We start from the raw sequence: 22,230 nt of genomic DNA on the forward strand, positions 1-22,230 counted from the left end.
AGAAGCGACAGAGAGGGGCCTGTGAACGAATGGGACTTGTGACAAATGGAACGCGCTTTTCCCAAACGGAAACTCCCAATAGAAATTTTCCGAAATTTTTTGTAAATGGAAAACGCCCCAAGTTTTGCGATTTCGGCCAGCCGATCCACCAGACAGCGCGTCGCCAAACATTTTTACCCTGCGTTTGTATTTGTTTAAATTGCACGAGTTTACGTCTTGTTTTCACAATTGAAAAATGTTAACCTTGGAGCGTCGAATAAACCATTCTGACTAAAAATCACGGCGTTTTGGTAAGCTGTACAAATCGGGGGTAAGTTAGTTTTCTGACAACAAATCGTGGCCATTTGCCTAGCTGCAACTCGCAAAATTTATGTTTCAATTTGTTTTCAATTTATTTTCAAATTTTGGGTTTCTCTTTCATTTTATGGCATGCAATCTGAAATCTATAGTCCACATACCACGATTTTAAACATCTCGGGGGGGGGGGGGGGGAAGGGGAGGGGGAGGGAAGGACATAGAGGAGACACCTCCTTTATCTTGAGTCGTCATTAAAAATTATCGGACATGTTCTAGTTACACTAGTGATCACTAGTTACGTTCACGCGGTGTAACGCAATCCTAGTCCAGTCTGTTCGAGATTTTCCACCTAGTTTTGTAGGTTGCCCAAAGGTCGTATTTTCCGGCCAGAATGGTTTATCTGTTATTCGATCAAACGAAGCATGAAAAGTCCGCGCGTAGTTTTTAGTAAAATCGGGCGAATTTTTCTTCCCTTGCACAAATAAAAAAAAGCAGCTAATATTTGAAAAGGAAAAAAAAAATCAAATTGTGAAGCATGGCCACTGCTCTAATCTTTGATTACTACACCAGGAAATAGCCTAGTTAAGGACATTATTTAATGATATGACCTCACAATGACTTCTTAATGACGTCATAATAACATCACTGACGTTTTTTGTTGCAATCTCACTCGTCGTCACTCGTGGTCATTCGTGGTCACTCGTGGTCACTCGTGGTCACTCGTGAGTACTTTTAGACCCTATCTACCAAACAATGGTGGTGGGTCTTGGTATTATCGCCAAATACAGAGGTCCAGAATTCTCCATGGCTACGGGTCGATGTTTTAACCATTCTTCAAAGAGTCTTACGGGGTCCCTTTCACCGCCGTCTGTACACCACATTTGTTGGGGAGAGCTTCGGGTTTTATTTCGCAAGCCGCCTTGCCTGGTTTTGGTTGGATTTTCTTCGAGCTGAACCACTTTGTCTCCATCTGCCATTTGCAAAATGGTGAAGTCTTCCGCGTACGCATTGTAGTGGTCCTGACGGCCTCTGAACACGATGTGTTCCAACAGATTTTTGAAGTTGGCGTTTGTGAGGGCAACACCATTGTGATTTCCTAATTTACTCTCGGTCCAGAAAATTTCTTCGTCCACTCGACTGTAAGGCTGAGCTCTGTTGGGTCGTTTTCCCTTGCCTTGATACCGGAGCGATTTTGCTTTTAAATTTAGAGTCTCTTGAGACTTTTTGAACTGCCGTCCGCTGATGATACTATCTGGATAATTCTTTTGACGAAGATACCTGTCGATGGATGCTTGCATCACCCGAACCGAGTCCGGTTCGTATTCGGAGCCGTCTCTTTTCCTCACTTCAGCGTAAAATTTTGTCAAAATCTCGTCCAGAGCTTGTGGGGTGAAACTCTCAATCTCGTCGTCAATATTTCGCGCTTTACACCATTTCATCCATACTGTCAGCCATGTTTGCGTGGTTCGCTTTGTGTTTTTGCTTGCAGCCGACTCGTTTATCTCCGTTATTTCTTCGCTCGACACAACTGGAAAACGGGACTCTTCAAGTCCAAGTGGTGTTGGCAAGAGAACATTTTCATCTGGAACTGAACGTTGCCGTTGTAGTTTATCAGATGACTCAACTTGCAGTGTTTCCGTTCGTGGAATTTGCAAGGGTATTAACGATGCCGTGGTCACCGTGGGCTGTGTTTCTTGTATATCATCTGTGGAAGGTGGCAATCCTGATGATAAACTTTCGTCACTTTACTGTAGAAAATGTGAAAATATCTCAAAATTCACATTGGGGAAAATATCTCCCGTGAGACATTATCTAAAGTACAAATGCCGCCATTTTTTAAAAGCCCCAGCCGTGAAGGGTAAGTTTTTGTTGCTATAGTGATTGTAATCAATGTGGTGATTGGTGGATGTAGATGACAGGACTTAAAATGATTGGTTTATTTAACTGTCCGATTACTGGTGTCCGATTACAGCCAGCTGTCCGATTACACTGTCCGACTACAACTTAGCAGATTAATTAATGCAAAATACAGCAGTTTATGCACCAATCACATCTGAGGAAATTGTAATTGTTATGATTAATTACTTATACAAACAAAGTTGGCTCAAACTGGCTCTAGTGCGGCCCGGCAGACACCATCTAACGACGGCTCTTAAAGTGCACCTAACCCTAAAAGATTTTATTCGCTAAAACGAACCCATTTGTTATTCGAAGTATTTGGGCGAAAAAAATTTTGAATTCGGTTGAATCCTCGATTTTCTATGTTCTTTCAAAGTCGCACTTGAAGCGTTGCGCGACCGCGTCTTAGGGAGTCTGGGACGGCGGTTGCTGATGACGTCTACCAAGGAACCAAGCACAATGGCGCTTCAGTCAGCTCTCTGCGTGTGTTCGAGAAAATGGAAAACAAAACTAATCGTTCCAATATATTTTTGGACTAAAACGTCCAAGTTTTGTTTAAAAAACTCTTTTTTTTCGTCACTGGAGTCAGAGTTAAGTTTCGATTCGCAAGACTCCGAAATAAACTTCGATCGAGGACTTTCGACAACAGTGAACTCACTGCTTAGAGCTTGAATGAATGAATGAATGAATGAATGAATGGATGAATGAATGAATGACTGAATGAAAACTTTATTTAAGTCTCAGTCTTAATGGCTGAACACAAGTGTTCTACTAATTGGGGAAACTAAAATATAAAGTAAAATGTATTCACCTAAGATTTAGTAAAATTAAGAAAATATTAAAATATTAAAATTGAATTAAAAAAGAAAAGAGCAATTGAGAGCAATTTGCAATATTTCAAGCGACGATCGGGAAGACCTCCTTGCGGACGAGCTGCTTGAACATTAGGATTGAAAATTTAGATACGAAGTGGAGGAGCAGGTAAACGAAAAGCAGGAAAGAAAACTCAAGGACTGCTTTGGATGGTAATCACAAGATTCCCAGGCGCGTTTATAGCCCGTTTAATTCGTCCTTAGCGAGAAAGTATTTTGTCAAGGTATGGTTGTTCTATTAAATACAGTTTGTGTTTTACTTTCTGGAATGGTTCATGTTTATAAGAGCGACGTAAGCGTTGCAGTTTTCGAGACTTGATGACCTCCAAAACACTGGCTTCGATCTATTGAAAACCGTAGAATTGTTTGGACCTGTATTTTTGACGTTGCGGGAAGCAATACGGAAGGAAACATTTGATACAATTACCGATTTTACATTGTCACACGTTTTAAGTCGTAACTCCAAATAACCAGTGTAAATTTTTCTCAAAGTCTGCAGTAAAATTCGTCAGATAAGCGAAAAGGATGTGTTCCCTAAGCGGTCCGCAGATAATGCTACTCGGTCATATTTTCGACACTATTGCACAGAATGTTTGTCGCACTACTGATTGGAAACCTTCGAAAAACTCTGTGAGTCTAACAATTTTGCTATGTAATTCTAAAGGATTAATCTTCGACTTTTGTCTAAATCGAAAGAGAAATAAGTGTCGCGTAATCCTCTGTCTCTATCTGTGTAAGGGCCAATTTCCCTTTCCCTCGATTTCAATAGGCAAGATTCACTCCAGTTCACTGACTTTAATTCGACTAACACTCCAATAAGACGCTCCTGTTTGCTTGTACATAATTCCATCAATCGTCCGCGTCTTTATCTGTCTTATATCTGTATCTGTCGTTACGTCGAGTGAATCGCATACACAACTACAACGTTTGCCGACGTTTGCCATTACATGCACACTCGAAAAGATCACGTGACTTAAACGCGGGAACTAAACGGCGGGAAAAATACATGAACAATACAGGGAACCCAGCAACACCCCACCCCATGCACAACTTTAGTGGAGCATCACAATACTAAACATGGGTTCCCATATCCAACATATTTAAATAACAAGCGTCAATATCAATGTCAATGTCCTTGTTCACGGTGTCTCAATCACGGCTGGGATTTCTCGATTCTTTCAATAAGCAAAGTTTCTGTATGGGTCGCACCAATGATGTCGAAGCTCCGGTTTTGACTTCCACAGTTCGCACAAACCCACCTCTTCCGCGAACTACTTTGACGACTTGGCCCATGCGCCACTGCCCTCTTGGCAACGGTTCATCTACAAGAAGCACAAGATCTCCAACTTCTGCGTTTCGGCGGGGTCTGCGCCATTTCTGTCTCTCCTGTAACGCTGGAACATACTCTTTCAACCATCTCTTCCAGAAATGGTCAGCCAAAATCTGCGTCTGTCGCCACTTCTTTCTAACAAAGATATCTTCTTTCACAAAGGATCCCGGCGGCAAGGTGTGGACAGGTCTCTGCAGCAACAGGTGGTTGGGGGGGTTAAAGGTTCACAATCGTTTGGATCTTCAGAAGCAGGAGCAAGCGGCCTGGAATTTAAAATCGACTCAACCTCGGTAAGGACCGTTGTTAACATCTCTTCGTCAACGAAGCCTTTCCCAAGAATAGTCTTCAGGGCTGTACGGGTGCTGCGTATCAGTCTTTCCCAGACCCCACTGGCGCGTGAAGCCCTTGGCGGTTGGAACATCCACTGACATCCCTTCTGGAGCAGTTCGTCTTGGATTTGTTTCTGATTCCAGTCTTCAATGGCGGTTAATTTGTTGTGATCTCTTTTTCAGCACCAACGAAGTTAGACCCGTTGTCAGAATAAATACACTTGGGTGGACCTCCTCGATTGATAAATCTTCTGAAAACATCAATGAAGCAATCTGTTTCCAGGGAAGTAGCCACCTCCAGGTAAACTGCTCTAGAGTTCAAACAAGTAAATATGGCGCCCCATCTCTTGACCACTGATCTTCCCCTCTTGACATTTAGTGGGCCAAAGTAGTCGACTCCAGTATACGTGAAGCATGGCTCATAGGCTGTGATACGAAATGCAGGTAAGGTGGCCATCATTTGCTCCATCCTAACTGCCCTCTGTTTCTTGCACGTAAGGCATGATCGTACAACCTTGCGCACGGCAAACCTTCTTTGGGTATCCAAAACTGTTCCCTTAACTGTGCCAATATGTGATCCTGATCAGCATGAGCTAGCTTCTGGTGAAATGCTTGGATCAACAATTGAGTCACATGATGTTTTGGGGGAACAATCATAGGGAACTTGGCTTCCAATGCAATGGGTGCTTCAGAAATGCGGCCTCCAACTCTCAAAATACCATTTACCAACACTGGCCGCAGCCTAACAATTTCACTCGAGCTCTTGACGTTCCCTCGTTTTTTCAACTCTCCAATTTCCTCTTGATAAACTTCATTTTGCACGAGCTTCACTATGGCACTGGTTGCTCTCTCCAAATCCTCTGTTGTTAGGTACTTGACACTGTCGTCCATGTTGTTGTCTCTACGATGCTGCAGGTATGCTTCGAACTTCAACAACCAGGCTACCTTCTTCTGCAGCACTGTCCAAGAAGAGTACCTCACAAGTAGTTCATACAACTTGCCCAAAGCCGTCAAGGTGAATATGGCCTTCTCATTCTTGACTTCCAAGTCGTCTTCTAGTAGTTCACCAAAATCTGCCTGGGGCCATTCTTCCTCAGGTTCTGACAAAAATGCGGGACCGCTAAACCATCTCTCACTGCTTAGAAGCTGGTGTGCCGAAAGCCCACGAGATGCACCATCTGCTGGGTTAAGGGATCCTGGACAGTGTCTCCACTGACTCGGCTTAGACATATCCCTGATCTCAGAAACTCGATTTGCAACGTATGTCTTGAATCTACGAAATTCATTGTTGATGTACTGCAAAGTGATCTTGGAATCTGTCCAAAAGAATATCAAGGAAATATTCAAATCAATCTCCTTTAGGATCATTGCATGAGCACGTACTGCAATTGTGGCAGCCTGCAGCTCTAGCCTTGGCACGGAGACATACTGTAGAGGAGCGGTGCGGCTCTTGGCCATGATAAAGAAACAACTCATGGTCCCGTCCTCAGCTTCTTTTCTCAAATATGAGACAGTTCCGTACCCATATTCTGATGCATCACTGAAATGGTGGAGTTGAAATGACACGCTGGTTGAACAGCCACCAGGAAAGTAACAGCGAGGGATACTTACTTGACTAAGGAATACCAACTCTTCCTTCCACTTCTTTCAGCCCTTCAACAAGTCCTCTGGTAACTTGTCGTCTCAAGGGAGCTTCAGCTGCCAAGTCTTCTGCATCACTCTTTTAGCGGGAAGCAGGACTGGCCCAAACATGCCGAGTGGATCAAAGGTGGAGCTTATCGTTGACAAACATCTTCCCCTTGTGTCCTCATTCAACTGTTTCTGTGGCAGCGATACCTTTACCTCAAATGAATCAGTTTCAGTGTTCCACTGCAGCCCAAGTGCTCTTTCAATGGGGAGCTTATCAAGATCAAGATTCTTGACAGTTCTTTCCTCCGCTGGAATGGCAGCCAATACCTCTTTGATGTTGAAAACGAATTTCGTCAGGCGAAAGTTGTCTTTCTTCAACAACTGTATCAATTGCAGTGAGGCTCTAAGAGCGACTCTCTATAGGGACCGAGTGTGATTGAAAAAAATGTGGCACAGGGTTGGAAAAATGGACCCCTTGATATTTCGTCCAGAGATAACCTATGGTATGCTAAGAATCGTGATATAAGTCTTAGGTTCTAGAGTTTTGACATTTTTGAGAAAATTACGAAAAACCGTCGACAACCCGTGAAGCCGAAAAATCACAGAATTGAGATCAAATTTCATGATCAGATAATCGAACTCGCGTGAGGGCGCATAGCAATTTATGGTTTTCCTTAGTTTATAATTTTATTTAGGAGATATTGCTAAGCTGCCTTAATGATATTTCAGACTTACAAATGTAATTCCGAATTCCTGGAGAGCAAGCGAAGAGAACCAAAATTTCTAGACTTTCAAAATCACAAATTCCATACCGATTTCAAACATCTCAAAACATACTCGGTATTATGTAGAATTCTTTCAAAATTCAATTCTAGCAAGTACAAGGGCTGTTTTTGAACGTGATATTATTTTTTTCTTGGCAAAAGTTATTTCTGAGGCAAGCGGCCCCATGCAAGTTGACCCAATTTGACCTTTCGAAGAGATTTTGTTTAGCCAGGAAATGTAAACAATCCGACTAGCCTTAGATCGCTTTCTGAGCAAACCATTGAAAAACCCTGCCATTTCCTATTAAAACTACCCAGTGAACCTGAGATAATACTTCGATGACAGCTTTCCTTCCAAATGGGTGTTTGAAGGCAAATAATTTTGATGCTCTCAGTTAATTTTTCCATTGCTTTCTTGTTGCCGCGCTTTATAATTTAGGGTCATATCTTGACATCGAGCGTGTACGCCGGTTCCAGGCTAAGCTTGTGTAACACTTTTCCGGAAAATCAATCCATATGTTGCAATATCTACCTCTTAGTGAGCAACCTCTTGATATTCATTTAGTTTCTTGTATAATAAAAAAAATTCCTAAGCGCAAGACGTAAATCTCGGTCTAGTGAACGTAACGCAATCTTTCCTTCGTCACTTCCGTACCAGGTGATTAATTTTTTTTCTGACAGGGGAGGGAGAAAGAAGTTTTCCCATGTAAACAATTTCTTTTTCTTGTTGATGTTGCAGTGTTTGCGCCAGAGCGCACCATTGCGGGAATCCCGCGTTACAATCAGAGATGGCTCCCAGAAAAACGGAAAAAGGGTCTATTTGGAGACTGGAAGGTTTTGAAACAAAATTGCGCGGGTGCAAGCCGGAAAACAAATTTCCTGGAAAGCGCAAACTAATATAAATCCGCTGCAGTATCTTAGTGAGACGGATTCTAAGAAGAAAGTCTATAAGACAGAGCTATTGTGGTGTGATATATCTTTGTTACAAGTTAGCAAGGGAGCTAAATCTTGGACTTTACTGCTTCGAGGGTCTTGACCGCATTGACCACCAACTAGCCGCTGAAACGAGCAATTTCTCTCCATCGTCCAATTTTTCAACCGATGACGCAGAGCAAATGACTCAATTTGGGTAGTAGACACATGCGTCCTAAAAAAACCCGGGATGCCGAATAGTAAATGATTGATTTCAAAGTGACTTTTTTTTTGACAAAGTGAGCGCTCAAGATTATACAATACACTTCAAAAGACCTAAACTTATTTTGCTGCATATATCTTTGTAAAGCTGCAAAGATTTTAATTCTAGTGGAGTTTGTCCGCGTAATAAGGTTCGCCGAATTTAAGAAAAAGTTAGAAACCTCGCACGTGCTGGCTTCGCTTATCGGGCGAGCGATCAAAAAGTTCAATTTCAAAAGATAACAGCTTGAACGCCGAGAGAATTCTATATTAAGAACTTTTTTAGAGGTAAATAAACCGTTTGTCACAGATCTATTTGCGTTTGGTAATTATCTGTTTTAAACTTGGATCTCTCTCGATGGCAACTCTCAAAACAGTTTTACGTGCTCTTTGCTCGTACGAAAAGAAACATGTCTTGTGCGAACCCAAAAGCAAATCATTTTCAGTTTTCGAAGAGATAGTTTTCGAGAATCATATAAAAGAGTGCGTCTACTTCTGCATCAAAAGGTATCTTGTTGAAGATAATTCCTGAAAAGTTAGATGCGCCACGAAGGGGATCTATTTGCGTGTTCACCTTCTATCGGCAAATTGGTAAATACAATTAATACAAATTACAAAAACTCGCTTTGCGGCCAGTAACTAGCCCTTTTTCAGATATATATTACTATTCCCTTTTATCTAGCTTTAGGAAATTATTAGCAATGGACCTGCCTAGGCATTTAACTTTTGGAGCTAAAACTAGATAGGATTTCTAGTTTGTTGCACAGTCACTAGAAAATGGGAAAAGTAAATGTGTTGCGTGTATATACACCAATTCAAAGTATTGCAGACAAAGAACTCTCCTTCAAAATAGGCTTGTGATTACAAATAAAAAAGTTACAAAAAACCAGAACGAAAACATTGTATACCAGTAAGGAAGAAAATGAAGAAATGAGCAAGAGCAAGACAAAAATAGCAACGCGGATTTATTTGCGGCACGCGATCACTTAGATGTAAAGATTGCGTGACATCGATCTGGGTCTATTTTTCAGTTCAATTAGTTCCTTCACTTCTTGCCTCTTTTCATTAGAAATATTCAATGCAAAACTCAATAGATATGCAGAGGATGCTTTATATGCAAGATGTAAACCCAGGTCCCGCAAAAATATTGCACAAGCCAGAGAAAGGTGAGCCAAGGCTAGTCGAATTGGTTTCATTTCCTGGTTAAACAAAATCTCTCGGAAAGGCCAAATTGGGTCAACTTGCAGGGGCCGCCTGCCTCAAAAATACCTTTTGCCAAGAAAAAATTATATCACGTTCAAAAACAGCGCCTGTACCTGCTAGAATTGAATTTTGAAAGAATTCTACATAATACCGAGTATGTTTTGAGATGTTTGAAAACGGTATGAAATTTTTGATTTTCAAAGTCTAGAAATTTTGGTTCTCTTCGCTTGCTCTCCAGGAATTCGGAATTACATTTGTAAGTCTGAAATATCATTAAGGCAGCTTAGCAATATCTCCTAAATAAAATTATAAACTAAGAAAAACCATAATTTGCTATGCGCCCTCACGCGAGTTCGATTATCTGATCATGAAATTTGATCTCATTTCTGTGATTTTTCGGCTTCACGGGTTGTCGACGGTTTTTCGTAATTTTCTCAAAAATGTAAAACTCTAGAACTTAAAACTTATATCACGATTCTTAGCATACCATAGGTTATCTCTGGACGAAATATCAAGGGGTCCATTTTTCGGACCTTGTGCGCCCCTCACGCGGTGGTTAGGTAGAGCGGCTCTTAATTGCTCGTTCGGTGGTGGGCACGGAAAACAAGCAATCGTCCACATAGATACGATACCACACACTTCCTTGCTAAACTCAGTTTGGTTATCGATAGCTGTCCGATGTAGAGCCCAAGCAGCAATACATGGAGAATCTGCCTTTCCAAACAAATGGACAGTCATCCTGTGGTCACCTGGCTGCTCATCCATTCCTTCACTCTACCACAAGAATCGTAAGGCTTCAGCATCCTCCTCTGCACAAGCTACTCTGTGAAACATACTCTCAATGTCAGAAGCCACAGCTACCTCATCCTTCCTAAACCGAAACAGCACTCCAATGAGCGAGTTGTTCAGCTGTGGGCCCTGGAGCAGTTGTTTATTAAGCGAGGTTCCACCATACTCTGCAGCTGCATCATACACCACTCGCACTTTAGCCTTGTTGGGGTTGATCACACCATGGTGTGGAAGATACCATGTGCGGTTACTGGTGGGGGATGCTTCTTCTTTAGACAACTTGACAGCATACCCTTTGACAACATAGTCATTCATCACTGCTCTGTATTGCTCACCAAACTCTGGATCTCGATCAAACCGTTTCTTTAACTGCTTCTTCTTTGCTAAGAGTCGGTTGTGCGGCAGATGGCAGTCGTCATCTCGCCACAGAAGGCCAACTTCATATCTCCCATTCTTCAGCCTGGTCGTCCTTTCCAATATTTCCAGCGCCCTGTTGTCTTCAACACTGTTGGCACTGTCACCATCATTTCCAAATGCGTACGACTCAGAAGCCCAAAACTTCTCTACTTGCTGGTGGAGTTGCATGGTTGACTCATCCTCAGCCCAGTCAAATTCAAAAACAGAAAGTGCAACTGGCTTGCTGTCATCTTCCTTTCTGTTTGTTGGCCCAGCTACACACCATCCAAATGGGGTCTTCGATGCATACGGCTCGGACTGAGGATTGTCTCCCCAGCAGTAATGCAGCACTATGTGAGCCTGTGGCACGTCCTGACCAATGAGGACTGACACTTCGTTCAAGTCCACTGGAACATTCGGAAACTCCAAGTCCTTAAGGTGGGACCATTCTGACAGATCCAGCTTATCTGGGCAGTACCGGTCTGACACATTTAAACTCTCTACTGTCAAAGCATGACGGACTTGGAAACAGGGTCCATCTTGATCAGCTGGGCGGACCAGGAAGATAACTTTGGCTAATTCACAGTCATGATTATTCTGAGTCACAGTATTGATGCTTACTCGGTAGCACCTTGAAGTTTCAGTTTTCCTGCAAGTTGTGACGTAATCATGGAACTAACGGCAGCTGTGTCTAGCAGACCATAAGTAGTAACAATGGCTACATTGTCAGCAACGACAGACAGGGGTACTACTTTCAGCAGCACAAAACGTCGCTTTACATTTTCCATAGTTGCATTATTTACAGTCAGGTCAGCCCTTGCAGGAATACTCTGATCAACATTCCTTTCAGTTTCGCTGACTTCACGCGGTATCACCCCAGGTGCATGTAACAGTGAATGGTGACTTAAGAGGTGAGCACAGTCCTTTCCATACAACCGTTCTTTTCAGAGCACCTCTTTCTCACATGAGAAGTAGATAGACAACGGTAACACAGTGCATTAGATCTTGCAAACCGTCGCCGCCAACTTAAACTCTTTGTCGGAAAGACTGAACATCTCGAAATTCTATGCTTTCCCTTGCAAATCTTACAAACTTCACCTCGGCTCCGGCCACTTCAGCCACTGGATCATCTTCCGCTGGTAAGACCTCTCTCGTCCCTTGATTAATACTAGCATCTGCAACAGCAACCTCCGTTGTCATGGTGGTAATTGGTGTCCCACTCGCTGGTTTCAACATGAGGGGTTGTTTCTTGGATCTGTTACCAATGCCAACTCTTACCGTCAGGGTGCTTGATCTTCCATACACCGGGTCATTCTCGGTTTGCGACTCTCCAGTAATGAATGCAGAAAGCTCTTTCAGTGTTGGCTCCTTGCCACCTGTCCTTTCACGGTAAAACTTAGCTGACCTTCTCCATTTAGCTTGCAAGGGGTCTGGTAGACGGTCAAAAATTTGTCGCATATTGGTAGTACAATCAAGCTCATTTGACTGCAAATCGATCATTGCCCAGCAACAGTTCTGAAGTTTGTCGGAAGGAGTTAAAAGAGCCACACTGTCACCATTTCTTATTTTGGGACCACTAATAACAGAAGATTTAAGTGCCTCAACAATCATAGCATTTTGTCCAAACCTCTACTTCAGCACCTGTAGAGCCAGACGACAACCATTTGGTAGGCCTTGGTAGTTCTCAATAACCTCCCGCACTTTCTCAGTTGTGTAAGTCATTAAATAGTTCATTTTCTCATTGTCAGTTAGTGAGGCTCTATTCTCTACTTGATCTCTGAAATTAGCTCTAGACCGCGGGTACCGAGATGGATCACCATCAAATGGAGTGGGTGCAGGTGGTGGCTGCATCAGTCTGAGCTCCATCGTTTCCCAGAAGTCTGCTCGAGGTTCGTAGTTGCCTTCGCAATAGTGCAAGAGTCTCCTTCAGCTGCAACTTGGTTCACAGTATCTCCACTGCTATTAACAATGTCTTGCTGCAAGGGAGTGGTTGGCAGGTAAATTTTGGTGCCTTTGTATTTAAGGTAACTTTCGGTTGTCCTGCTGCTGGATCAGGTGCATGTGGATGCTTCAGTAATTCATCATGTGCTCTGGGGCTGCTGTGCCCTTCCTTGACAAATGTTTCCTATGGGTGTAGTCCATGCGACGACGTGGGTGTAGTCCATGCGATGGTAGCACTCTCGGTCATCGCTAGGGTCATCGGAGCCCAAATACTGCTCCTCATCCTCTTTAATCGCATCTTCATAGACTTTGCCAATAGCAGCGGCAGCAGCAAAATCTACCCTGAACCTTGCCCTTACTGCTTCTTTCCTCGCAGCTTCAACACTGTCAAGTTGAGCAATCCTCACTTCTAACTCTGCTTGCCTTGCCTTAGCTTGGAGAGCCCTTGCTCTTGAGGAAGTGCTTGACGCTTGTGAAGCTTTACAGCTCTTTGTTTTTGCGCTCGATTTAGTAGACTTCCGTTCCTCATGACTGCGTCGACCAGCATCAATCATCCATTTCTGGACAGTTTCACGAATAAGCTCTACTTCAGTATAGAGGTTGTCATACACTTGAGTGTCAGGTATTTGTTCTTCTTCAATGAGAAGTTCTTGTATCTCCTCATGAAGATCACCAAACTCTTTAAAACACTCCTTTAATTTCACAGATTCCTTACTGACTAGCTCCAAATTTTTATCAAGTCCCATAAATGTTCCAATGTTGGCAATCCGTGACTGTATTTCTCTTTTGAACTTGTTTCTTTCCCTTTTTCGTTCACTGAGCCAATAAGCTTTGCCTTTTTCGGTTAGCCTTGGTTGTCTTCTTTCAATAACATTCCGGTCCAATTCCAAGTTTCCTTCTCCATTCCAAATTTTCTCTGAAACACGCACATCAGCTTCCATAACAGAATCGATCCCTCCATTTTCTCTTGTAGAATAGCCCGACTCTTTTCCATGAGCTCCTAACATTGTAGAATAAGCCTGAGGCCAACGCATCGCCTTCTCATTAATTTGGAGTTTCCGCGTGTTCATGTGCAGTGGTTCGGCCATCGTCGCTCGTAAGATCCCACATCGACATCGTAAACAATCAATTTCCAAGTTGCAGTTTCGACAAAGAAATCCTTCACCACCAGTAATAGGAGAACTCGAAACCACAATTGAGCGCCAAATAATGCTGGTACCAAAACCAACCATAGAAACGCAACGATGGCCGAAGAACGACGATTTGAAGCCAAACAAATTCCAAACAGCTTGTGTAATTCAGCGACTCGAAGTAACTGTAAGGGCCAATTTCCCTTTCCCTCGGTTTCAATAGGCAAGATTCACTCTAGTTCACTGACTTTAATTCGAATAACACTCCAATAAGACGCTCCTGTTTGCTTGTACATAATTCCATCAATCGTCCGCGTCTTTATCCGTCTTATCCGTCGTTACTTCGAGTGAATCGCATACACAACTACAACGTTTGCCGACGTTTGCCATTACATGCACACTCGAAAAGATCACGTGACTTAAACGCGGGAACTAAACGGCGGGAAAAATACATGAACAATACAGGGAACCCAGCAACACTCTGTACAATTTTAAGCAAAAAATAAGTCAATTTTAGTCAAGTTTACCTCTCCGATCGTTGCCGTGTTTGAGAGAATTTCTGTGGAATACACTTCACGAATTTCCTCGCTATCAGCCACAGTCTGATTTTGAGTGATTCACAACAACTGACAGAAATTGTTTTTGCAGTAGAAGTTCAAACTTCGCACGAAATTTCACACCGGAAAAATACTTTTAGAGAACTTAAATGGTGAACTAAATGCAACTAACATAAAGTAGTTCGGTATAAATCTGTTCTTTAATACATCTTTCTTTGTCTAGTATCTGAGTTACTCGCTCGTTCGCTCGTTACATTTTTTACCAATGGTTTGTTTGTCTACGACAAAACCATCGTAAATTTCCTAGACGTCACGCTGACCTGCAGAGCGGCAAACACTATCCATACACTAAGGAAGGTAACGTCCCATTGTACGTGCACAAGTAATCCAATCATCCACCATCTATCCTGAAAAACATCCCGGATTCCATCAACAAACGGCTTTCAGAAATATCTTCGGACCGAGAAGTTAGTTGTTAATATTTCCCTGCTCATCCTATTCAATTATCATATATATATAAATTCTTTTTTTGAGTAGAACGTATTTCGTAGAGCGCTCAACTCAATCGATTGAGGAGCATCAACTATAAAACGATGATTACTCGTGAGACCTGAACTTCTCTGAAGTTATATATATACATATACATATATACATATATACATATATACATATATACGTATACACACACACACACACACACACACACACACACACACACACACACACACACACACACACACCTTGTGGGTACTTCGATATGAAAACACACCAGAGCAGTGGGGACTTGTCAGAATATGGGGACATTTTGGAGTCCCCACAAAAATGTCCCCAGAAGTTGGCATTTACTTAAACTATACCTAACTTCTGGGGACTTCTGTGAAGTCCTCATAAGTTGGTATGAAAAATACACATATTGTGTCCCCACAAGGGGGTAAAATTTTTCTTGTGAAAAATAAGACTTTGTATCATATGCAAAACATCAATAAATCCCTCAGTAATCCCAAAATAACAAAAACTAAAGTATAGAAAAATTAATAACAGAATACACTTTGCATTTCTTCATTTGGGTTACACATAACTTTACACACTCAGTACACACATATATAGATGTGTAAACGATGTTGGTTTGCCGACGATGATGCCTTGGAGAAAAGGATCCAGTGGATACAGAACGCTTCTTCTTTAAATAATCATAGGTTGAATAAACAGAAGAAGATGCGAACTTTTCTCGTAGGAGGTCTTTAATTCAAGTGGACGTTTCGCCCATTCGGGCTTCTTCGACACTAAGAATATCAATACTCGGAATAAAATTTACAAAAAGTGAAAAAGCCTTAAATAAGTTACAAAACAATAACTTACAAAGAAAACAAAGAAATAAAAAAAATGTTTTCACATAAGATTACATAAGAATTACGTAATAATAAAAATAGCAAAACGCCCGCTAAAAAGCAAATAAAATCAAGTAAAATACAGCAGCAAGATGGTGTTAATTGTAGCGAATCCTATTCCTGGAATTAAACTCGCACCTTTTGTTGAGTCCATGAGGTGCGAGGGTGCATAATTGAGCACACCAAAAGCCCTCTCTTGTGAGCAAACGGTCATCAAGACTATTATTATTGACACTAAGATTACACAACTGTTCAATAATTCAAAATGCAAAATCTGCCAGAGCATGAGGCTCTTTCTTAAAATGAATAGTAACTTCACAAGTACGTTTTTTGGTGATCATAGAAGACTTGTGGTTGCGGAAACGAATTTTAAATTCGTTACTTATGGAACCAACATACTGCACATCGCATTTCTTGCACGTAACCAAGTAGATGACATTTTTAGATTTACAATTAAGAATCTGCGTAATAGGATACGTCCTGCTAGTACTAGTGCTAGTAAAGCAATTAGATTCCTTTAAATAACTGCGACATAGATCACATTTGGCTGTGCATTTAAAGCAACCCCGCTGATTATCGGGCGTGCGATGTTGCTCACGAGGCTTACTGCTCAAGATTTCTTTGATGTTTTTAGTTCTACGAAAAGCAGGAATGATGGACCCTACCGGAAAAATTTCTTTAAGAGATGGTGAATTATAAATAAGGTGCTTGTATTTCCTAACAATTCTACCAATACTGGGTAAGCGAGGGTTGAAATCAAGCACAAGTGGAAAAATTTGTTTGGACTCCTTAGGCTGGGGTTGAAGCAATGTTTGTCTAGGAATAGACTGGGCTTTCTCAAACTGTTGTGAAACCAAATTAGGGTTATAACCCCGGTTATATAGATAACCCTTATACTCAGAAGAGCGTTTACTAAATGCCTCATCAGTAGAACAATTCCTTCGGATCCTGGTAGCTACTCCATAGGGAATGGCCCTGGTAACATGGGCAGGGTGTGCGCTATTCCGTAGCAAGTAAATATGGTTATCCGTAGGTTTGGAGTAGATATCAGTCTGGATGAAACCGTCCACCAGATTGAGAGTAAGATCTAGTACGTTAAGTGAATTGGGAGAAGAAACTGGAGTAAATTTAATGGTGGGGTACAAAGAATTAATATAATGCGTAAACTCATCGAGTTTAGCAGGCCCTTGGGTCCAAAGATCAAAAATGTCATCTCTGTACCTCCACCACAGGTTGGGTTCAATTTCCCCTGATTTGGCTTTATCAATAATTCCTACGGCTAGATCAGCGTAACTGCATGCGTTTTTGGGACCCATAGCCGTACCATGAATCTGAAGAAAGTTGTCATCTTCAAAAAACGAATTATTGTGCTTAAGACAAATTTGTACGGCCTCAACTATGCAATCAGTAGATGGAAATTTGACTGGCTTAGCCTCTAAGGCTTCTATAACAGCATTAATTCCCAAATTGTTGTCAATGTTGGGAAACATAGCAACCACGTCCCATGAAACTAAAAGACTGTCCTTGGGAAAGGGGCCTGTTTTGTTAAGTTCCTCGATTCTCTGCAACAAATGTGTGGTATCCTTGACAAACGATGGCAAATCTTGGGTTAGAGGCTTAAACAAGAAGGCGCGCTATAAAAGGGCATAAGCTCCTCCCCCTAATTTTGAATTCACCCAAAAAATCAAGATGGCGGACGATGAGGAGAACAACGGCAAACACGTAGTATTTGCTATACTCGTCAAATACAATAAAACTTAACTTGAAACGGTCAGAAAATATCATTATGATTACTTTTCCCTTTGTTTTTGTGTTTGGAGTACAATATGTCCTCGCTTCGTGTGAAAAACTCGCTTTCTTGCGGTCAATTTCAAATCGCCCGCCATTTTCACCTGACCATAACCGCAACAGGCCATCCGCGGGGCTTCTTTTGTCTATTGTGAGTCTTCAGTTCACCACTTCAGTGGCAAGCAGTTGCCTAGTGGATTTATGCGCAAATAGTAGACGTGTTTGAGGCCGTATCGACGCAGAGGGACGCGAACGAAATAACCGTCACTTTGCTTTGACGTCGTGTGAGAGTATTTCACTTAGTCTGTGACTTTTTGTTGAGATTTGTCTACCATTCGACTCGGAGAATGGAAAGCTTCCCCCCTCCAGATAAAAAGAAACGTACAGAAATCAACAAACGTGCAAATGCACGGCGAGATCCAGCGGAACGAAACCCACATTTCAGTCTGACAATTGAAGTCAAAAAGGATCAGCAAAGTCGTTTGGAAGCTATCAAACAGCGAATAAACAACGCTAAATCAGCTCTTGGTATAGACAGAAAGACCTCTACCACGCAGAATGCTGATTTGATGGAAAGACTTCTTTCGTATTTTGAAATGATTCGTCCATCAGCTGTCGAAAGTAGCTCTTCATCCAGCGCCGAGACTGATGTGCTCAAAGGGCCAATGACGACTCCCTCTCAACCCGTTCAACCATCACCGGGTTCTGTTGAATTACCTGCCCGACAACAAACTCGAAAAAGACAGATATATGTGGAGTCTACAGTGGATGATGGAAGCTATGTGTGCACGAAGTCATCTTTGCAAGCACTGTGTAAGTACTTTACCACAAATCCTTTGTGTGAATTTTGTGGCAAGGATTACAAATGGGGTTCCGCTACTTTTTCAAGTCAAGGCCACGTTTGTAAGATAGAAGTTCCCTGTGTGTGCGACGACTCGGTTACTTGGCTCAGTTCTGGAGTTCTGGGACACCCTGCAAAGTACTATGCCAATGTTAGGTGAGTACAATATGTACATGACCTATTTTGCTAGTGAGCATATTTGATGAAAAATATTCCAGGAAATTACATTATAAATACTATAAGCGTACAAGTATATTCTCTTCTATCTTTTTTATGGCTTTGCATTTTTTACAACATGTCATTGCGGGGCTAGCTAGTTTGCACCATTCTGTTCTCCCATGTTTTATCTGTTGTAGTAAATCTGTATGCCAAGGTGAGTGATACATTTGAAAAAACCTCTTTATAGAATGGTTCATGCTTTCACATGTACTGGACTTACTGAAACTCAGTATCATGGCTTTGCTGAAGCTGCTGGCATTGGTTGTGTGATGGACAAAACAATTGACACAAGTATGTGATTTTCAACTTATACATTGTAGTATGTTATCTTTAGTTTTTCTATGGTGTGCTGTTTCCTGTAATTTAACAGCAGAGTGGTGTAGTCTGTAGTAAACTAGCATATACCCCTATCTTCAGTTGGGGTATCAATTGGATCTCTCTTTTCCATTTTGGCTTAATGAGCTTTATCATTTTGTTTGGCAGTATATAAAGACCAGGGATTTGGATATATGTCTGTGGTTCAGGAACTGTGCAACAGGACCATGGCCGATGCAAGGGCAGAAGTTAAAGCTACACAAGACTATATTACAAACGGTGATGTAAGTTGACATACAACTGGCAAGATGTTAGCTGTGTATGTTCAGTGTTGTTGCAATTACTTGCATTGGGCAAAATTGAAAACAACACCTCACACAGTGCTAAATGACTTTTTTATCTTCATTTGTTACCTTCATTTTCTTCAATGCTTTTCTTTATTTCCATTCCTTTTTATTTCCAATGCATCTTTCAGTGTATAATAACAGATGCCAGACATGACTCAAGTAGATCAGCCATGCATTCTACAGTGACAGCTATTTCTATGAGGTAAGAAATTCCAGCCTTTGTCGCATGAAAAGACCCATGCAACTGATAACTCTTGTCTCACTTTTCTCAAAGGCTGTTTCCACTTTTATCATCCTATCATTCATCTAATTATGTGATTTTTGCCTCTCAGCAACAAAAAAATTATCTCTGTCTGCAATTGGAGCCGTGCAGATGAAAGGAGTGCTCCCAGTAGAGAAGTTCCGATGACAAAACAGCTGGTAACAAACCTCACAGAAACTGAAGGTGCCTAATTGTGTAGTAGCTTTTGTGTGTTTGACAGACATCAGTGCATTTTTTTTTTGCCTATTGGCTATACTCAGTAAATGGAAATATCCTGCTTTGGTACTCACAGGTTCTTGTAACTCTGTAACTCTGTTTCTCCATTTTCACTGTTATGTTTTTGGGATTCCTGTCTTGGTAACCAAGGACTAGTGTAGGATAAAAACCATGATAATATATCAAACGTACCCTTGTTTGTAGGATACAACATAACAGAGGTGGCCCATGACTGTGTCCGATCATTGAAAAATTGGTTTGAGCAAAAGGGCATCAAGAATTCATTTGACACCTGGCATGGTAAGTATGTTTAAAAGTTCATATGTCAGTGACTGTCTAGTGCTCTTCAGTTTGCCTAAGCAGCACTGCAAATATGTTCATCAGCCTTTCCACTTTAAAAACTCTTTCCTGCTTTAGGTACTAAAGGAGTGGCACGTGACATGAAAAAAGTGTGCAGTGGTGCTCAACGTGATGAGGGGAAGACATGGTTCTCTGAATTATCAGATAAAGGTACAGGGAAGTGTTAGTTTTGAAATTTCAGTTTTTGTTGTTGGGTTTTTTAAATCTACATTTGGAATCTTTATCATGATGTTGTTTTAACAGCCAAAGCCACCAAAACACATTTCTACTGGGCAATGAGGAACAATGATGGGACTGATGCTGGGTTTCAGAAGTACCTACTCAACATTGTGGACCATTACCAGGTTTGTAGATGTGCTTCCTTGTAAACCAGTGTATAATATAACAAATCAATAACATATTTCGTACGACATTTATTGATTTGTATATAGGACGGGCCATTTTTAAAGGGCATGGTAGCCCAGAGGGTTTTTTTTACACATCAGAAATTGGGAGTTTTCGTAGTAGTAGTAGTAGTAGAGATACTTAGTAGTTTGATGCCGCTGAACAGTGCCTCTCTTTGCCCAGGGGTTCTTGTATATGTACATGTAATGTGTTATTAGGAATCAATCCAACAGAATGCTGGGTGTAAATTACTACATTGATAGCATTATAGCAGGGTAGATGTTGAGGAAATTTAAATTTGGCATAAAATATTACCTTAGGGCAAGCATGACCACTGCAATAAAGATTCAAGATGTCAACACCCAGGCTATGTGTGCAGCAAAAAGCCCTTGACCTCACCACAAGCAAAAGAAGCCTACATCAAAGCTATAACAAAGACCACCATCTACAAGAACCCTTCTGATTATCTTCTGGTTAGTGGGCATGGACAAAAGCAAATGACATTTTAAACTCGACCAAGTGCACTGTGGTGCATATTGTTGTGTAGAACAAATTTATAAGACAAGGAACATGCCAATCGCATAGTGAAAAGTACATGTTGACTCTTTACTTTCTACAGTGCCGTGACACCTTTTACATTGAGACTTTTCATGTGGTGGTCCTTATATATGCCCCGAAGAGAATCAATTTTGGTGACAATACATATGTGATGAGGGTCCATCTGGCCATTTTGGATTGGGTAAGTTGCTATCAATACTTGTTAGACATAGTTTTTGTTTTCTGTTTATTTCTTTTATGAAAACATTTCATGTAGGCTCTAAGCTCTTCAGGTTTACCCAATGATCGATGGGAGGGCATATGGTACTATGAATTAGATGGACTGTACTGCATAATTATAACACTTCACTTCAATTATAGAATGAAAATGTTGCCCGCGAGGTTTCCTCAATTCAATTCTACCAACACTCCCGGCATCCAGACAGAATGGCCCCAACTAGAGTGCTGAGACCAAAGACATTCATGTTCAGACAGGCCATATGGAATGAGGTGTTCAAGAGGAATAAAATAGATGTGAACCCATTACCAGTTTGATTTTTTTTTTGTTTCTATAGTGATGATAATAGCAGAGGTACAGGAAATGCAAAGGCTGTTTCTGGAACAACACGAGCTTGGGTAGCCAACCCCTTGGGAGTGCCAGACTTCAGTCTATTTCCTTACCTCTGCTCAAGGAATATGTACCTGCACAGTAATATACAGTTAAAAAAAAAAAAAGGTTATGAAAGAAAAGAAGAAAAAAACAATGCTATACTTAAATTGAGAGAAAGTTGTTATCGTAAGCTAATTATATATTTATTTTTGATTGTAAGTTAATTGTAGATATTTTATCCTTCTGTAAGTAACTTTAATGTAAGTAACGTATGTCATTGGTAAATAAAATTATAAAAAAAAAAAATAAATAAATTGAGAGAAATCATGTAGAACTGAATGCTCCCTTTAGTGGGTATTACATCCTTGTTGCAGTTAGTGTTTGCTGACTATGGGATGAAGATGAAATGGCAAATTTGTGTAAGTAACCAAGTTTGCTGTATGCTGCTCTTGTGATCATTTATTTAATCTGTAGCCTGCATGTAATGAATAATCTGAAATCATTAATCATAAAAAAAAAAAAAAATTCAAGATATTGAGGTGGTTGTTCTTGTCCTCATTGCTAAAATTGTTGTTGTTGTAATCTATCAATGTTCAATTGACCCTATTTTATGTTTTAGTAAACAGAAATAATCAGCTCCATTCCGGAAACAAG

At 41.1% G+C, this 22,230-nt stretch overlaps 6 protein-coding genes across 9 annotated transcripts in view; 1 reads left to right on the forward strand and 5 right to left on the reverse strand.

The window, feature by feature from the left end:
• Positions 1-948: 948 nt before the first annotated feature.
• Positions 949-5,184, reverse strand: LOC149104424 (uncharacterized). The gene is made up of 3 exons (XM_089272226.1): positions 4,918-5,184; positions 4,328-4,589; positions 949-2,020 (listed from the first exon to the last, which is right to left on the reverse strand). The coding sequence occupies exons 1-3, from the start codon at positions 5,182-5,184 to the stop codon at positions 1,041-1,043; spliced, it is 1,509 nt and encodes a 502-aa protein (XP_089128352.1). The 3' UTR covers positions 949-1,040.
• On the reverse strand, positions 5,184-6,185 carry LOC149104425 (uncharacterized). The gene has a single exon (XM_089272227.1). It carries the CDS (start codon positions 6,183-6,185, stop codon positions 5,184-5,186), a length of 1,002 nt encoding a protein of 333 aa, XP_089128353.1.
• Positions 6,186-10,270: 4,085 nt separating this feature from the next.
• LOC149104426 (uncharacterized) lies at positions 10,271-12,547 on the reverse strand. The gene is made up of 3 exons (XM_089272228.1): positions 12,315-12,547; positions 11,775-12,257; positions 10,271-11,330 (listed from the first exon to the last, which is right to left on the reverse strand). Exons 1-3 carry the CDS (start codon positions 12,545-12,547, stop codon positions 10,271-10,273), a joined length of 1,776 nt encoding a protein of 591 aa, XP_089128354.1.
• A 2,283-nt stretch (positions 12,548-14,830) lies between these two features.
• Positions 14,831-17,319, reverse strand: LOC149104427 (uncharacterized). The gene has a single exon (XM_089270759.1). The coding sequence runs from the start codon at positions 17,185-17,187 to the stop codon at positions 15,958-15,960; it is 1,230 nt and encodes a 409-aa protein (XP_089126885.1). The 5' UTR covers positions 17,188-17,319; the 3' UTR covers positions 14,831-15,957.
• A 364-nt stretch (positions 17,320-17,683) lies between these two features.
• The window catches only part of LOC110056281 (uncharacterized), a 5,438-nt gene continuing 891 nt past the window's right edge, over positions 17,684-22,230 (forward strand). For 2 of the 4 annotated variants that reach the window (XR_016201185.1, XM_089270757.1), the window contains exons 1-11: positions 17,685-18,482; positions 18,733-18,836; positions 19,029-19,144; positions 19,336-19,409; positions 19,540-19,652; positions 19,890-19,985; positions 20,103-20,195; positions 20,289-20,389; positions 20,750-20,902; positions 21,049-21,168; positions 21,348-22,230. The exon at positions 21,348-22,230 is cut by the window's right edge. Coding sequence is in view for 2 of the 4 variants with exons in the window: in XM_089270757.1 (XP_089126883.1) it covers positions 17,833-18,482; positions 18,733-18,836; positions 19,029-19,144; positions 19,336-19,409; positions 19,540-19,652; positions 19,890-19,985; positions 20,103-20,195; positions 20,289-20,389; positions 20,750-20,902; positions 21,049-21,168; positions 21,348-21,521 (1,794 nt within the window). In the remaining 2 variants the exon portion in view is untranslated. Of the gene's footprint in view, positions 18,483-18,732; positions 18,837-19,028; positions 19,145-19,335; positions 19,410-19,539; positions 19,653-19,889; positions 19,986-20,102; positions 20,196-20,288; positions 20,390-20,749; positions 20,903-21,048; positions 21,169-21,347 lie in introns of all 4 variants that reach the window. The other 2 variants (XR_016201184.1, XM_089270758.1) reach the window with 2 other exon arrangements.
• Positions 19,311-22,230, reverse strand: part of LOC149104428 (uncharacterized) — a 5,028-nt gene continuing 2,108 nt past the window's right edge. Inside the window, exon 2 of the mRNA XM_089270760.1 lies at positions 19,311-22,230. This exon is cut by the window's right edge and continues 1,381 nt beyond it. The gene's annotated coding sequence lies outside the window, so the exon portion shown is untranslated.

This window comes from Orbicella faveolata, unplaced genomic scaffold (assembly GCF_042242905.1).
Source record: "Orbicella faveolata isolate gen_17 unplaced genomic scaffold, um_ofav_v1 contig_34, whole genome shotgun sequence".
NCBI lineage: Eukaryota > Metazoa > Cnidaria > Anthozoa > Scleractinia > Merulinidae > Orbicella > Orbicella faveolata.

What these genes read in the sequence shown, in the direction of transcription:
- LOC149104424 (XM_089272226.1), bottom strand. Translation starts at nt 5,184, where the DNA reads ATGGCCACCTTACCTGCATTTCGTATCACAGCCTATGAGCCATGCTTC. An exon ending in CTGACAACGGGTCTAACTTC is followed by an intron (nt 4,590 to 4,917) that starts GTTGGTGCTGAA and finishes CTGTTGCTGCAG; the next exon opens with AGACCTGTCCACACCTTGCC. An exon ending in CAAAGTAGTTCGCGGAAGAG is followed by an intron (nt 2,021 to 4,327) that starts GTGGGTTTGTGC and finishes GTTTATCATCAG; the next exon opens with GATTGCCACCTTCCACAGAT.
- LOC149104425 (XM_089272227.1), bottom strand. Translation starts at nt 6,185, where the DNA reads ATGGCCAAGAGCCGCACCGCTCCTCTACAGTATGTCTCCGTGCCAAGG.
- LOC149104426 (XM_089272228.1), bottom strand. Translation starts at nt 12,547, where the DNA reads ATGGAGCTCAGACTGATGCAGCCACCACCTGCACCCACTCCATTTGAT. An exon ending in CTGGCTCTACAGGTGCTGAA is followed by an intron (nt 12,258 to 12,314) that starts GTAGAGGTTTGG and finishes TTCTGTTATTAG; the next exon opens with TGGTCCCAAAATAAGAAATG. An exon ending in GTGGCCGGAGCCGAGGTGAA is followed by an intron (nt 11,331 to 11,774) that starts GTTTGTAAGATT and finishes CACAACTTGCAG; the next exon opens with GAAAACTGAAACTTCAAGGT.
- LOC149104427 (XM_089270759.1), bottom strand. Translation starts at nt 17,187, where the DNA reads ATGTTTCCCAACATTGACAACAATTTGGGAATTAATGCTGTTATAGAA.